Below are 17,379 nucleotides of genomic sequence, written 5' to 3' on the forward strand. Positions count from 1 at the left end.
GTAAGATAGATTAAACTGGACATGTTCTTCCTCTTCACCTCATGTTTGAGCAAGAAATGCAAGTTCCTGCTTTCTGAATGCTACAGGCAGTTGGTGCATCTTGCACCTGTGTACAGGCTCCTTTCCTCTTCCCTTACTACCCTTTACTGTGTTTGTGGGGTGTGTACAAGATCTTCACCGGAATCTTTGAGGATTCATCTTGTCTTGTGTTGCAAAATAGATGCTAATTAAGAGGTTGTGACACAAGGGGTGGTGGGGACAATTTATTTCTTTTTCTGCCATTCTTGTCCTGAAGTGTTCCTCCTAAAGGTGCAACTTAGCAATGCCCCTGAGATGTGGTCTGGTGACCGCACAGGAGAGCAGTCAGTGTGGGTTTTAGAGTATAGAGCTTGCTCAGCATATGTGGGACTGGTATTTCCTGGCTCCATTCCCTGGGCAGTCTTTTGGCAGCATCCTGACTGCTTGCTCTTTTCTCTTGGGATTCAGCACTCAAGATTCTTCTAGAGGGTAGATGGCAAAGAAAAGATGCTCCATGCCCACTGTGCACCTTGCTAGTGAGTAATTCTTGCATTGTCAGCAGCTGCTTCTAAACTGGAGCTGCTCCCTGGCTGCCTAGACCATGGCATTATACTTGAGAAGAGTCAAGGCTGGACGTTGGTGCTGATGATTTATCAGGAAGTGTATTTTATGGAGCATGGCGGCCTTGAAAAATCCAGAGAACTTGATTAAAAAGTATTTCATCTAGTCGCTGGAAAATTATGGTTGCTGAGCATTGGCTCAGTACTTAGAGGTACAACATGTTACCAATTTAAATGATGTGCAGTGTAAACAACATTGGTTCTAGGTTATTCTGTAGATTAAATGGAAGTTTTTGAAACAAATTCTATGCTGGGAGAATTCCATGATGGAGGAATGCCGTTGAGAGTTTAAATATTCAATGAAGAACAAAAAGATGCTTGCTTCTCTTTAAGATAGCTATCTATGTTCTTTCCATTTATAAACTGACTTCTCAATAAAAATTTGTGCGTGCATGTGCATGTACACACACAGAATTCATTATATATATGTACACAGAGAATGCATACATATGTGCATATAAGTAGTTTCTGTTGACTTAAATGCAGGGGGAAGAGGATTTTTTTTTTTTTTATGTTACAGTTAATAACAAACTTCTGGTGTTAATAAAGTCAGATGCTTACAGCTTGTAAGTGCTGTCTTGTATTTATAGATCTACTTTTGTTTTTTGATGGGCAAACGTTTGCAATATGATTAGAGTACTTTGCGAAGTGGAATTTCTTTTGATTTCACAGCTGTCTTTCACCCCTATCTTGAGTTCTTCAGGTTAAAATTATTTTTAAATGATACATTCACTATTCCTAAAAGTTAAAACCCTTTCTATTCTTTCGTTTTGCATGAGCGTGAAACTTTTATAAAGCTGCTTAATCTCTCTATTTAGGTTTACGTAATAAGTTTCTTGAAGGTGTCACTTATACAGTGTTTTGCATAAAGGGATGGCTTACTCTTCTGCTTGCATGTCCATTTTTGTCTTTCAAGTCTGTCATTCCAGACTTTCTTTCACTTCACATTTGTGTCCTTCCGTCTTCCTTCTTTCTGTTTGTCCCTTTTTTGTTTTTGTTTTTAAACTACTAGTCTATGCTGACTCTGACCCATATGCTGTGGCAGGAGTGTGTAATGACCACGGCAAGACATATGCACTGTATGCTATCACAGTCCACCGGAGAAATCCAAACAGCGAAGAGACATGGAAGACATATCGACGCTACAGTGACTTCCATGACTTTCACATGAGGATCACTGAGCAGGTAATTAATCTCCTAAATTCTTTCAAGGTTTCTTTGAAAGGTGCTTTTTCTGTGGGATGGCATGGCATGAGTATTAGTTTTCTCAAAGTGACTTAAGATGTGGAGTTAAAGCATTACATTATTTTCCATAAAAGTTTACCTTTTTTACTGATTATATCATGTTATTTGTACTGAGCATTTTACAGGTGCATGTTTATATAGTTTAGTACCTGATGGCTATATAATTGCTCTAACAAAAGAAAATGGAACTTAAAAATCTTCCTTCCCTCAGCAGTTGAGTATTTCATTTGATATGTTTGTCACAGACATTAAGAAATAAAAGCTGAGCTTGGGAAATAGGTATTCAGGTTTTAAGTGAAATGTTAAGGATCGGTGGGGTCTCAAAAGGGACAGCTGTTGGCAGCTCAGTGTACTGCTAGACAAATCTGCCTTTTATTGGTGCACTTGTATTCTCAGGCTCTTTAACTCTCCTAAAATGAAAGAAGTTAAAAATAGAGACTTGGAATTCACCAGCTGGTACAAAGTAAACCTGATGGTATGAAAGAGTGTCAAAAAAGCAATGCTTTTGAAAGAGGAGGGTGAAATGCCTTTAAACCCAGTCTTTGGAGAAGTCAGATTTGACTGCATAATCTTTAAACTAGTCAGAATTGTTGGATTATATCCCTTTACTGTGTTATTCATAGAAAGGCGTAGAGAACAAATTCTGTGTAGGTAAGCTAGCATTATGAAATCACAACAGGAGTAAAAATAGAAAAGACTTCATTGAAAAAAGCGTACATCGTGTTGAATATTTATATTAATTATAAAAGAAGTCTGCTCTGCATTTCTGAGTATTTTAGTGTGCTATCACTAAATTTGCAATACCAGTTTTTGAACTCTTCTTCAAACGGACAATTATGCCTTCCTAGATCTCACAGTGAGTGAATGTTCTGCTGATGTGGGGCCGTTATTTACAAATGGACTACCAAGAAATGACTAGAAAAAATGTCAGAAGCAAAATTTTTCAAAATATAAAAGCTCAGATTTTTTTTGTTGCTAAATCTGATTTCTTTGAATTTACAGAAAATTGAAATGTTATCCTAGAACACAAAAATTGCAAAAAGTAAAGAAATTCCTGTGCTATATTGTAGCATCTTGGAAACTCCCGACAATTTTGCTTTGTTGTGAGAATGAAATAGACATTTCTGCTGAGTTTGTGGGCACAGAAATGTCACTGATACACTGAACACCCTTCTTGTGTGCGTGTCTCAGATATTTTGGTGACATATTAAGGGTAAAGGTTTGGATTTTTTATTTAAAATTAACAAGTAGGGCAGAGATTATCGGTTTATATTTTTTCAGAGAAAATAGGTACTTGATCCAAAATGGAATTGAAGTTAGCTGTGCGTAGTATCTGTGCGAGCTTTTTATTCCTTAAAGTACTGAAGAGATTCACACCAATTTCTTTAAGTCAGTAATGTAACAAAAATCATTTGGAGTAGCTATCTGTATTTAAAATCGATGATTTTCTCTGCTTACGTCATTTCAGTTAAGCTTCAAATATCCAAATAAAAACTAGACTGTTTTCTGTTATTTCCCCACATGACCTATTTGTTTCTAAAGTTATAAATTTATTCTTTGGTGCTTCCTACAGGCCATAAATGTTACAAGAGCTCTGTGACCTTCCAAAGTTTAATGCTGTCTTTGCACAAACACAGGTTACAGGGACTGAATTAAATCACTCCTTAAATCTGTAATTTTGTGTGCTTCTCTAGGGAGAAAAGGATACAACCATTTTCCAGGTTTTTTTCTTAAGGCCTGGATACTATACCTCTCTCTCTTTACCACCTTAAAATTATTATTTATTATTTATACAAAGTCTAGATTCTATATGTGAATAATCCTGATTCTTAGAGTTTTATTCTTGTCACTTTTTTATTTTTGTGCACTGTAGCAAATATATTCAACCTTCTTAAGTGCTAGGGCTTCTTGTTTCCTAGCTGCTTCTCTGGAACACAAATTCTATCTGTAAAACATGTCAACCAGTGCCAGTCGCTTGTTACCTGGGGAAATGGCACGGGTGATAGCGTATCAAGCATGGTATGATAACATATGCATAAACTGGGTGCTGTCATGAGTTCTAGGAATAAAAGCTTAATCATTTCCTTAGTAGGTATGATCAAGAGAAGAAGAGAAATACGTTTTAGAAGGATTTACAAGTTCTCTTGATGTAGTCTCATAAACCTATTAACTTTAACAGTGAATCTTGATACTAAACTTTTTGCACATTATGCTAGTCTGTATTTAAAAAATGAGTATCACGTCTGTGCCCAGAAGTTGAATTTTGCCCTTGACAGTCTCCTGAGAAGTTTCGTGCATTTGTTCTTGTTGGCTTACTGCTCATTTTGGTTTTTCCAAGGAGTCCGAGTTCCAGGCTTGATGCAGAAATTATTTGTCAGATGAGAAAAGGTCAATGTAGTGAACCCTGTAATTTCTGAGCCTATGTGGTGATATGAAACTTTTGAAAACAGAAAAAAAAAAAAAATCTTCTTTTTCTAGTTTGAAAACCTTGCAAATATACTGAAACTTCCCGGCAAAAAAACATTTAACAATATGGACAGAGAATTCTTGGAAAAGAGGAAAAAAGATTTAAACGCATATTTGCAGGTAAGCTGATAGGCATCTTTGGTTATGTTCTTGGTTGGAATTCTTTTTTTTCTGAGGTAGAAAATATGGTAGTGTGTTTTGTTTGTGTGTTGTTTTTTGGTGGTGGTGTTTTTTGGTTTTTTTTTGTTTGGGTTTTTTTTGGTGTGGGGTTTGGTTTTTGGTTTTTTTGGGGTTGTTTTGGGGATTTTTTTTCTCTTTGTTATTCTCAGCCAGTTCTGTCATAACTCCTGAGCTGGTGAGATCCACCTGTGCTGGTTTTGAGGTCTATATGATTAACTTTCTTCCATTACACTTGTGTTTGTGGTTACTTTCGCTTGTGCTGTTGCATAAGGATTGGTGCGGCACCCAATCCAGCAGTGTAGCAAACCACCCAGCTTCTCCATTCAGATAAGGCCTGTATCAGCAGAACCAAAGGAATCTAGTTATCTGACTTCATAAGGACTTTCTGGTCATCCAGAACTAAAATATGTTGGCCAACTCAATGGACATGTAAACAGTAAATAATGAAGATGAATAAAGCATTGTGAAATCTGATTGTTCTGTTTAGAGTGCTTATATTTTTTCTTTTGAGATATGCCCTATTTTTAATAGCAATATTTTTTCAGTCTTTTTGTTTGCTTTTTTTAGAAGCGGTTTGAGTAGTCATAAATACATGCATTTTTTTGTGAGATACTATAATTAACCTGGAAGCACACTGTTTCCATCTTGAGAACAGTGTAATGTTGTAATAAAATTTAGAGAATGAAAGAGAAAATGCATAGCAAGATGTAGTGTGTTTGTGCATGGTACTTTTACCAAGTTGCATGGTCTGGCCTTTTTCATTATTTATTAAAAAGCATTTTAATATTTTACTCAGCTCTTGTTAAATCCAGAAATGATGAAAGCTTCTCCAGCTTTAGCCCACTATGTGTATGACTTCCTGGAGAATAAAGCCTACAGCAAAGGGAAGGGAGATTTTGCACGGAAGGTAAGACTGTGAACAGAACTTCAGAACATTCATTAGTGTGCAATGATTGAATTAAGCAGAGATGAGAACTGGGATTGAACAACTATACAGTGTTTTTCAAAACAACTTGCAAGTGAGTTGCTTTAATACTTTGAGTGGCAAAGTATCTGAGGACTTGTGGAACCAAATATTTACCAGTTTTATAGCATGTAAATGTATGACAAGGAAATAAAATTTTCAAATTGGACAGTGTATCACACCAAAACTACTTTAAAAGTTACTTTGTCAGATATCTGTGTTCTGTTTTGTTTTTTTCCATAGTCTTATTCTTTCTGATTTCTTTTTTCCAGTTCTTTACTCTATATTTGCTGCTGTTACCATGCTCTCCACTCTTCAGCTCAAAAGATGAAATGCATTTCCCTTCAAAAGCACATGTTACGTATTTAGTTGTTGTAACCATTCAAAGTCATTGGTTGAATTCGGAGCTCTGAGCTGTGCATCTTTTTTGTTAAGCCACTGGAGCTCTCAGCAGACAAGTGATTCCATGTTCAGTTTTCCAGTTTGTGTGGGCATCTGCTTTGCAAATACAGCTATTTGTAAACTTCTAGTGGTTTTGATATAAAAAGCATCTGCAACTCTGTTGTCACTTCAAGTTGTTCTAGCTATATTCCTTAAATGGTTAATAGTGAAACAGTTATTAAGGTTTATGTAATGACTGCTTAAGATTTGATTTCCAGTGTATCAGGTTCTTCATAAACTTAATCTTTTAAGGGCATCACACTAGTATTTGTGCCTCTGTTTGGACTGAATTTAGAGTATATACTGAAAAAAAATTGTAACATCTCCTATGAAACTACTTTGTTTTTAATTATACTTGCCATGGTATTAAAGAATATTACTCCAGTGCTGTTTGAAAGAGGCATGTTTCAGAGATGAAGAGTTGAAATCAGAAGTGAAACATCTGGAAGTAGGAAGCTTGGAAGGGAGAAATGGCATTGAATGGAGATGAAAAGGCAAATAAGATCAAGCTAAGAAAAGCTGAGGGATGGGAAATGGGACTCAGAGAATAGAAGTGTTGAAAGATGTGAATAGCTATAGTAGTGCTATAAGGAATGAGAAATATAAATGAAAGTGAAGCTAAAGCTTTATTCTATCTTCTGTAATGAAGTTATACAATGTGAGTCGTTCTTTATATTATTATTCTCTGGAACAGTGTGATACTTCTCATAGCATATTAATACACTGGTGTCCTCATAGATTATACAATTATGGTTAAACATCTTCCCCTTCAGATGGACACATTTGTAAACCCACTGCGTAACTCTATGAGAAATGTATCAAATGCAGTCAAGTCTCTCCCTGACAGCCTGGCAGAGGGAATGACTAAAATGTCAGACAACATGGGTAAAATGTCAGAGAGATTGGGACAAGACATAAAGCAATCATTTTTCAAGGTAAGAAAATATTTGGTAGTTAATACATACTAGTAAATTAATAGAAGATTAGCTACTGACTCACTGAAACTTATGTATATCATAATGAGTCAAGTCATTGGACAGAACTTTGCTTTATACTTCTACCTTTTCAGTAGGGTTCAGCAGTTATACTACAAACATGGAGTTCTCATTACTATTAAGTAACATATATTAAGATAGCATCTGCAGGCTGTTAGAGCAATACTTTTTTACTTAATTCAGTGCAGCCTCTTGATAGAAATGAGAGCGGTTTTCTTTTTTTTTTTTTTTTTTTTTTTAGCAACCATTCTCATAAGGCTAGCTTGCTGCATCTGCTGCTTTCATTAGAAAAAAGAAAACCCAACAACTATATTTTGAAACTTACATTTAGAAGATAGCCTCTTTTCTGCTTATTCCTTGCTGAATTCTGTTTTTTAATTAAATTTTCTTTCTGTCCTTCCTGCCATCTTTTCTCTCATCTTCGTAAAATATAGTACCTTACAGGTGGGGAATGGTAGCATGGCATCCTATTTAGAAAACCTATGAAAGTAATAATAATCCTAACATGTCCATCTTACTTTCTTCCACTTTCTGTGTGTAGCTGTAAGGTCGGTGGTCAGGGATTGTTCTGTTTTGTGTTACCAAAGCAGTTGCATGTGGCAGATGTAGGACAGCAACCAAAGTGAGATAACCCTTAAACCATGAAAGGGAATAATTAATCTGTGGGGGTGTTGGGGAGGGTTTCTGGGTTTGGGGTTTTTTGTTTGTTTCTGTTTGGTTGGGGGGGAGAGGGGAGTTAGCTTTTTTCTTAATTGCTTATATAATAAAATGAGTGGCTCTGGACTTTCTCTTTGCTGGTAACTTTTCTGGTGTGTGACTAACAATATATCTGCAATTATACTCACTGGGAAGTGTCTGGCTAGGCAGGACTTCAGATAAAGGGGAAGTATGAGAAGAAATATCAGACACATATGAATTTCTAGGTGTTTTCCAGTTGAAGCATTAGGCATTTAAGAAAATGCATGGGGATAGTCTTAAAGCTGTTGGTAACTTAGATAACTGTAGGAGAATACCTACAGGCTTGATTTGTGGAGGATGAAAGGACTACTGTATGGTTATCTGCAGTTATCAGTATGGTTATCTGACTTTTGGCCAGTTGCAAAAATTGGTCTGATTTATTGGTATTATTAAATATTATTTCCTTTATAAGCTTTACTTTTTTTTGTTGTAGGTGCCTCCTTTGATCCAGAAAACCTATTCAGATCCTGACCATTGCCGTGTTGCAGCACCAATTGATGACAATGTATGACATTCTTCCTTTGAGTTGACTCCTTTAAAACCAAATTAATGTGTTCTTATTCTGTATTAAGCTACATATTTATTATTTTCTGATACTATACTAGGCACTCATAAACAGTTCCAAACTTTTTAAAAAAAAAAACATGCTTCCTTCTAAAATTACCATCTTTATTAGTACTAAAATGGTTTGCAGAACAGTGAAAACTTAGAGTGCTCATGCTACGACTTCTGTTTTTTGTGAGTGGGGTTTTGTTTGGTTTTTGAGTTTTTCTTTTTTCCACTTCTCTCTCCAATATCTGTATGTTCAAAGTTAGTATGGTACCAGACTCTTAGCATCATTTCAGTTGGCATTTTACAGATTTTGATTTCTGATGTGACCTATTTTAAAAAGCATTTGGTTAATTGATCAGGAGTAGTGTTTGATATGTTGTTGTGGAAAACATCTTCAGAATGTTTTCCTTAAATAATAAATGTTTAGTATGTGGATGCCTAAATTGTATTAAGTAGTAATATTAGAAACTTGAAAGTGAAGTTTAAGCTTTTGATGCTATCATAAGCTATGGTATTTCGCTATTGTTTTGATTGAAACATTGATCTTATATGTGAAAACAATTGGTAAAAACCTTTTATCTCTAAGTAGGACTGAAAGGCCATGAGATTACCAGTGATTATATGCAATTTGCTATGGTCATAAATCTGCACCTGTTCTGTCCTTCACATTTGGGGTTTTTGGTCACATCAAAGCATTCCAGTTTGTCTTCCTGTGCATAACTGCTATGGTGGCTTCTATAATAAAAGTGTTAATAACAATTAAGATGAAAATCTAATTATACTACAGAATTTAATAATCATACTACAGAATTTAGTAAATTCTCCCTCAAATTTTAATATTTGAAAAAGAAAAAATATTGACAGTTTCTACAAATATATGCCTTCCATCGTTTAAGATTTCTACATAGTTACTGAATCCTCTGTTTTAGTGTTTCCGTAGCTGTTTTCTGTAAGGTGGTCTGTGTCACATCATCTATTAAATAGTAAAACGATGATGCTTTTCATCTAAAGCGTAAAAGCACTTATATCTGTGCAGAATTGAATGATATCTAAATAAAAAGCAGTTCATTGCAATGAAGTGTCATTGTTCTTTGGAATTGTTCTGAATTTGGCACAGTGCATCCATAAGAAAAAGATGCCAAAGAAAGCTCCTTCTAGACTTTTCGTATTAGGCAATTAGAACAGCTAACAAAGGGAGAGTTCAGGGACAAGCTGTCCCTCTAGGACATGTTCACTTGTCTTAACTTTGTTCAGCTTTGGTGAAATAACTATTTCTGTCTTATTTTAAAAAGTCAATGGATTTAAGCCTAGTTCATCTTCAATTTTCAAGCTTGCTTTGCTGTTAGTGATGTTACAGGAGATTTAGGGAAGATTTCATATTACAGTAAAATATAGAGCAAAGTGTTTCTGTCATTATTCTGCTTATACTGAAACCTTTGACCTGTGAAGTAACTACTAATACTGTGGCTGTCTTGAACTGAAATAAATGTTTACTGATTATACTTTTACTTGGTGGTTAGGTGGATGACAATATTCCACTGAGAGTAATGCTCCTCCTTATGGACGAAGTCTTTGATTTAAAGGAAAGAAATCAGTGGTTAAGAAGAAATATAAAAAATCTGCTTCAGCAACTTATTAGAGCAACATATGGTGACACAATTAATAGGTACTGTTTTTCTTATATAGAGTGATTATGTGAGTGAGACTGTGGACTGTCTATAAATCCTTTTTGGTATTACTAAATTACTGTGATTTAGATCTGCTTTCATTTGCCTTTGAAGAGGATCAATAAACGAAGTACAAATGTAGTGTAAAATGAAGATAAACACAATGCATTACTGAACGACGAAGTCCAGTAACTATTACATGCCAGAGAACTTCCAAAGAGCTTTAATGTATCAGCAAGGCTGTGAATGTAACTTAATATTGATGATGTCTGTACTTTTTGCCTTGTGTTTTACACTATACTTTTTTATTAATACTATTTATTAGTTTCTGTGCTATTTCTGTTTGCATCTCTTTAATGCCACAAATGATACCCTGGCACTATCAAATTATGTGAACTGTACTGAGTTGCTGTGTTTTTTTCTCTTACACTTTAAAAGATTGAGGGGGGGGAAGGGAAAAGACAATTATGGGGTCTGTTCTCCTTCCTTCTTCTCTCCCCCTGTGTTCTCTGTAATTCACATGTGCTTATTCATGCAAATGCACAGCAAATTAATGGTGCTAAATAAGTAATGTTTCTTGCCCTAAGCTTAGAAATCTGTTTTCATGCTTTCCCTTCTAATAGGTTGCTTATGAAGTGTAAATAAAAATACAAAGAAAACCCAAATTTGTAGAAACAGGATTGTCAGTAAATTGCCACTTCAGATTAGTGCCATGAATCAAAAGCTTAATTTCTACCAGGTGGGAAGTAGTTTCTTACTGCTTTTTCAGGATATTCCTCACAGTACTTCTTACCCTTCGCAAGTATGTTTGTAACGTTTTTATCGCTCTTAAACATACAGACAGTTCTTGTGGTACCAGTAGTGATGCAACCATATAGTAATAGCAGCACTGGGTATTTTTCAGATAATTATCTTGAGACCTGTGCTTCAAAAAGCATGCTGCCCTTTTGAACAACTAATAGTTGTTCCTGTTTTCAGACTGTAGTATATAACAGGCTGCTGCTTACTTACTGCAGAAATATTATGCTTCAACCTTTGGAGCTATTCGAGATACTCACAACTTCCTCTGGTTCATCAGTCATAGCTTGTCCTGGCAGATTCTAGGGGTTTTAGAAAAACATTGTGTTCTTTTTTTTGTTGTTTTGGTTTGGTTTTCATACTTGTCGTATTTTCTTATTTCTTAGAAAACTAAATTTAAATTATGTTTAATTATTTCCCAGGAAATAATCCTGGGATTGTGGTGATAGACGTGTATATAATTTTTGTAAATATCCTAGATTTGGATATTGATCTGTGTGTGTGTTGATGAATGAAGGTTGAACTTTATGATCAGTCTGTATCTGCTGTTAAAGGTTCTGAAGTAAGCTCATAGATAAGTATGTAATTTTGAGATAAATTGTCTTTTTGCTTGCAAAAGCAGAACTTGAAGAGTGATCCATGAAGAGGAGCCCTTTACAGGCAGAACAGTTATCTAATGCTGATGGGAGATGCAGGATTGAATTTGCAGCCTGCTTAGTCGTCATATATTTGCCTAAAAAGGTGTTAGCTTTAGGAGTGATCGGTGACCTCAGATTTTTATCTTTAGAATCAACACTTGCCTTCCTAGTGTGTAGTTTATAAAACCTACTTAAGGAGTTGGAGAAAGCTGAAGTTGTACTTTGTTTGCCCTAAAGTGCTCTTTAAAATGCTGTACTTTTGTTCTCTGTTCTAAAAATTAAATGAGAGACTTGTTTGCTTTGATTTTTAGAAAAATAGTTGATCATGTTGATTGGATGACATCTCCTGAGCAAGTAGCAGATGCGGTGAAACGCTTCAGGTATGTCTTTTGTCATAACTCTTGCATATGAAGTACTTGCCAATTGGTGTCTAATATCTCTGTATCCTTCCTATTCTTTTTATGTGAGGAAGTTGTTTGTGTACAGAGTTCCAGCTGGAGCATACACTGCTTTTTACATGGGTTAAGTCAGAGAAAGTAAATTTCATGTGAAGAAGAATGTTTCTGAGCTCTCTCCTCTTTCTTCAGAAGTTCTTCGTTAACCAGTCTAGAAGAGCTGTACGCTTACAAATTTCATCATATTACTGATCAAGTGTCTTGTTTGCCTTGATGAAGGCAGTTGCATGCTCTACCTTAAAAAGACAATTATTCCTAAAAAAATCCCCTAGCTCTAGGCCAATGTGTTTCATATGTGGGCACATACTTTCAAATTCAAGCTTCAGTTCCCTTGTATCAAAGGCTTTGTTGTTCCTTTTCCTAAAAGTCTTAACGGCTTCTGCAGCACTGTTGAGCAAGAGCTGTCTTCCTTGCCTCGTGTTTTTTGTTTGTTTTTTTTTTTTTTTTTTTTTTTGTTGGTGGTGGTAGTTTTGTTTTGATGGAGTAAAGGAGATAACACAGGATAACATATTAGGTAAAGTATAAATAAAGTAGGATAACCATATTAGCCATTAGAATACATGCTTTACAGGTATTCTGTTATTTTTCAATAAAACCGAGTAAGAATCTCTGCTTCTTATTCAGAAAGAGAATGTTATTCACTGAGGCATATAGCTTTTTAGGCAGTCATGTCTTTTGCATTGGGATTTAAGCTATACTGAAACATCTCAGCTTTAGCTTGTTGATAGGCTAACTACTGTCAGAGATCTAATGAAGCATTTAATAGGCCTAAGCCTAGAGTCTGTTAGTGGTGATAGACACTGGTTGGTAGAAGCAAATCTGAAATACATTTTATGTGAAAGCTAAGTGGTATTTGAATGCTTTTGGTGTGTAATGTTTTCTTACAATTTTCTTCATCAGATTGTTGTGCTAAAAAAAGTATAGGGTAGCTACTAATACACTGAGTGTACTGCACATCTTGCCTTTGATTTCTTTTTTGCCTTTTCCCTTTTCTAATATTTGAAGTCTGTGTTAGGTGGTGTGCAAATTACTTTCTTGTATTTAATTCATGGGATAGCTTTGAGGGATTAAAAAGAGCCTTTCACTTGATAAAATTTTTATGTATTTTGACAGATTTGCTTTTGTTACAGAGATGCTTTCTGGCCCAATGGCATTTTAGCAGAGACAGTTCCACGGAGGGACAAAGCTATTAGAATGAGAACAAGAGTGGCAGGGAAGACCAAATTACTGGAGGTAATGCCAGGTAAGTGAGTCTGGAATTGAAGGCTAATAATCTTTACTATATATTGTTGCTGGAATTAGTCAGTATTCTTACTGATAGTTAAAATGTTAACAAGAAATGTTGACATATGAACTGTATTTAAATAAAAAGGTTTTTTATTATTAAAGCACTGCATATTTTCACATATATTGTGACTTTGCAACTGTAATTCTCTTAGAACCACTCAGTATTTAGTTTCACTAAGTTTAGCAGATGAAATACCTGTATTCCAGTGCACCATGATTACATGTAAAATAACATGGTTACACATATATAGTGTAAAAGTGAAGTAATTTTCAGAAATCCTTTCTGCTGTAAGAGAACTTTCAGTTTAATTATGTTGTGTATAATAGAGGCACTGTTACTACAGATTCCAGGCTACATAAGTTGAAAGACTTAGTTTGTTAACACAGAAGCAGAATTTAGATTGAACTTCTGTGTAACCTTCGTTTTTGTAGACGAATTGAAGCACATCATCGGCGCTGAGACTACACGGAAGGGCATTCTTCGGGTCTTTGAAATGTTCCAGCACTCTCAGCTGAACAAGAGAATGGTGTACGTGTTTCTGGAGAGATTCCTAGAAACCTTATTTCCACAAAATAAGTTCCCTGAGCTCTTCAGCAAACTGCATTCACGGTCAAAGCAGATGCAGAGGTATAAGCAGAGACTACTTTCTACTCAAGCGCCTTCCTTACAGAAAAGGTGACACTTCAAACCTGCAAAGCTGGTGTATGTTTGTCCAGGATTAATTAACTTGGGCAGATTCTCTGGGGCTTCAAACTCACATGCTGTTATTTCTGCACCAGTCTTCTAGTGTCACATATTAGGTTATTAATGCATCTGTAAGACCCGTGGATCTTCTCATCTTCACTTGTAATTCAACCACTACCAGAAGGGTTTGTGTGTTTTAAATGATTTGGTGCGTCTTCATGCAACATTGAGAGGAATACTGGCCCAATATATAAGAATTCTGATTCCTTCCTTTCCAGAGTCGATGTTTTGCCAGCAATGAAAAGTGCCAGACTGCTCAAGTAAAGCACAACTGTGGTGACACAATAGAAGGAAAGGATGTTTTGGCAGTGGGAAATAGTGCAATGTGTGAGAATCAGGTGGAATTGTTCAACATTATGACTGTTGAGGCTCTGTAGGGCTCTCTTAACATTCCTGTAAAGGCTGAGCTAACAGGAAAAACAGTCTCTGGAATAGCAGGTTCGTAGGAGAGGGGAGAAATAGTTATAGCCCCATCATAAAAGTACATTTATTAAAGAAAAATAAAGGCAATGTGGCTGTTATGCCCCATTTACAACACCTTTCATGTTTTAAAGAATAACATCAGATCTAATAGGGGGTTTAGCAAAGGCAGAGGTGCAGTAGAAACAAACTCTATTTTGATTATTCTGTAGCTTAAGGGCCATATTCTGCTCTTACAGCACGTGGCATAGATATTGCATGTAACTTCAGTGGAGAAGTGGCATCATATTTATGTTCGATTGACATATTTGAACATATGTCAAGTTGATAGTTGTAGAGGGAAGGGGATACATGTTAAAAAGAGGATAGACATGCTAGAAGATGAGGAAATTGCACTAAGACGCAGTTTACACACAACTCCCCACTAAATTCTGAAACTTTTTTTGGATGTGAAAGACTATGTCCTTCATAAGTGAAAGATTCCTAACCTTTTAGTGTGTAAGCCTCAAATGGAAAAATGTTAAGTAAGTTGGCTCCTCACAGGTAAAAGATTTCATTAGTCATATGCAAACACTTGGAAAATCCTGAACGCATCTCAGTGTATATATGAAAATAAAAATGAGATAAAACTGCAATATTTTTTTAAATATTTTTTTTATTTTTTTGATGTAAAATTTTAATAAAAATTTGACATCAAGGCCCCACATCCATCTGTTTAGTTTCAGTGAAGAATTTCTGTCCAATTAAAAATAAAGTAACAACCAAATAATCCTGTTTGGCCACAGCATATCTCAGTTTGTGTTTTCCATAGTCCCCTACTGTTTGAGCACCGCTATCTGGATATAAATAGGAAGTAATCCTACAGAGGCCGGTACTTTTCTGAACGCTAAGCGCAGGGTAAGATAGAGCAATTGATCAAGGATCCTTATAGCAATTTGTGTCATAATGGGAACAAATGATCCTTTTACATGAGGGAGGAACATAGACCTTTTATGAAAGCGTTCTAAGAGAAGACAAGAAGGCTCTCAAAGGACCTAGTTAAATTGACTGAAGCCTCTATATAGATCATTTTTTCTCATGGACTCTAATGCAATGTAGCCTTTTATCGTACTAAATGATGATCATATTGTACTGTTAACATTCTCATACAGTATGCATGGACTCAAGTGCACTTGTTTTTTTTTTCTTTATTGCAGAACTAAATACTATAAATTAAATCCCTTTCTTTTATAGTCCCTAGGAAGACAAGTTGGTTAAATATGTAAGAACCCTTCCCCCTTCCTCTCTGCAGGTTCTGTAGAACTGTGTTGAATTTAACAAGTTTTTTGAGTTCTGTGTTAAGTAATCAGTGTAGCCAGCTCCTGTTGTTTACAAGCCTGTATCTTCCTCTAATGTCAGGGTGCTCAAGCATTCCTGATATCTGACTGATGAAACATCGTTCAGCAATTGTTTTTCGTGATATAGCAAATACATCCTTGAGCCTACCAAATCTAATTTATGGCTTTTAAATCACTGAATTTATTATGCAGTATGAAAGCGGGAATTTCAAATACTGTTTTGTCAAATCTATGGAACTTTTTATGTATCTGTAGGTACCATGAAAAAATTCAAGAGAATAGTGGTAATGTGCAAATTTGGGATTTTTTTTTTTTATGATTATCTGGTACATTTCTATACAAAAATAATATCTCTAGGAATGTGAAGTGAACATAATGCACCATGTTTATTAGTTTTACTTAATGAATTTATTACATATATATACCTATACACACACTTGTATGCCTATGTGTGCATAGGTATATATGTATTGAAGTTTCGTCTTCTGTATTTAATTACAGAATGTGGCTTCCTAATTCAGTGGTGCCTGTTGGCTGACAAGAATAATCAGAAATGAATCCTTTTTGTTAACAAGAGTTTGTGGTGTATCTCTATTTAAATGGTTTTCCTGTTGACAGCTTAAAGTACCTACCCTGTCAACCCAAGCAGCCTCTTATCCTAGGAAGTTTCCAAAACTGAATGTTAATATACAGCACCTAAGTGTCTGGGTGTATCTTCTGGCCTTTGGGTGCTGTGACTGGCTGCTGAAAATTGTGCCATTGTCAACAAATGCACTTGTTTTAGCCTTAATTATTTTTAAGAGAAAACAAGCAATTGAATTTTCCATTTGGTTCATTCTCAAGCTTGTGCTGCTGGTGTTTGCTAGAACTATACAGTAAATTTTAAGTGCTACCAGAATGTGTACCAAAATAAAAGTATATGAATTCCACAATCTAAATTTTAATTTTGTGCAATATTTTCATTTACTGCATGTGTATTTGAATAACTGTAAAATAAATGAATTTTTAATGTTTTGAAGTCTAGGTTAAAAATATCTTCTCAGCTGAACAATTTTGCATTCTGTTGTTGCGTTAGTTTATTTAAGGACTTGTTTTAAAAGTCTTATTTGTTACTCCTGTGTTAATTTTACCCTTGTTCTCAATGATCCTTGCTCATCTGAGCAAAGCTCATATATTACAAGGGAAAAATCTGAAGAGCACATCTCATGAATATAGCTGTTATGAATTACTTGTGCATATCATTGTACAGTAAGTGTCAGCTGTGTACCTAATTGTTCTATTGATGCTTTTTCCCTCCCTTTTCCTTCCTCTTGTTTCTGTAACAAAGAATGAACATGAACCAGGCCGCCATGGTCACTTCTACTGAATGGCAGAAGACTGAAATTTTGTTTTGTTTTGTTTTTTTTGAGTTTGCATTTATGTTCTGTCCAATAGAAAGCTAAAAAATTACACTAATAAAGTATTAACAGGATTCCGACCAGTCTGTTTGTTTTTAAAATAACTTTCTCACTAACAGGTACGAATGTTCCTCAAGTCTGGAAAAAAATCACTGAAGATAAAAACACTGCTTTTAAAGCAATCCTTTCATGTTTGGAAGGTTTTGCTTTTAACCAGTTAATCTCTACATTCATCTTCAACCAGCTTTTGCAAAGAGTCCTGTATTTTAAAAGGATTTATGCAGAAGCTGTGAGATTGTTTGGTGTAGGAGGTTTTTTTTATATTGTTGCATTTTTTTTACTCTCTGGCTTTTTCCCCCAGGTTTATTTTTGCAGCAGCTGAATCTACCATGGGAGCACAATTGTTACCCTTGATA

At 35.4% G+C, this 17,379-nt stretch overlaps 1 protein-coding gene across 10 annotated transcripts in view; it reads left to right on the forward strand.

Annotated features, from left to right (window-relative positions):
• Positions 1–17,037, forward strand: part of SNX13 (sorting nexin 13) — a 71,578-nt gene extending 54,541 nt beyond the window's left edge. For 7 of the 10 annotated variants that reach the window (XM_080611298.1, XM_080611305.1, XM_080611301.1 and 4 more), the window contains 9 exons: positions 1,651–1,823; positions 4,362–4,469; positions 5,326–5,436; positions 6,708–6,869; positions 8,101–8,172; positions 9,740–9,885; positions 11,634–11,702; positions 12,908–13,020; positions 13,497–17,037. In XM_080611298.1, coding sequence (XP_080467424.1) covers positions 1,651–1,823; positions 4,362–4,469; positions 5,326–5,436; positions 6,708–6,869; positions 8,101–8,172; positions 9,740–9,885; positions 11,634–11,702; positions 12,908–13,020; positions 13,497–13,744 — 1,202 coding nt within the window. In that variant the 3' untranslated portion in view covers positions 13,745–17,037. Of the gene's footprint in view, positions 1–1,650; positions 1,824–4,361; positions 4,470–5,325; positions 5,437–6,707; positions 6,870–8,100; positions 8,173–9,739; positions 9,886–11,633; positions 11,703–12,890; positions 13,021–13,496 lie in introns of all 10 variants that reach the window. The other 3 variants (XR_013956288.1, XM_080611300.1, XM_080611306.1) reach the window with 3 other exon arrangements.
• The last annotated feature ends 342 nt before the right edge of the window (positions 17,038–17,379 follow it).

This window comes from Psittacula echo, assembly GCF_963264785.1.
Source record: "Psittacula echo genome assembly, chromosome: 2".
Lineage (NCBI taxonomy): Eukaryota > Metazoa > Chordata > Aves > Psittaciformes > Psittacidae > Psittacula > Psittacula echo.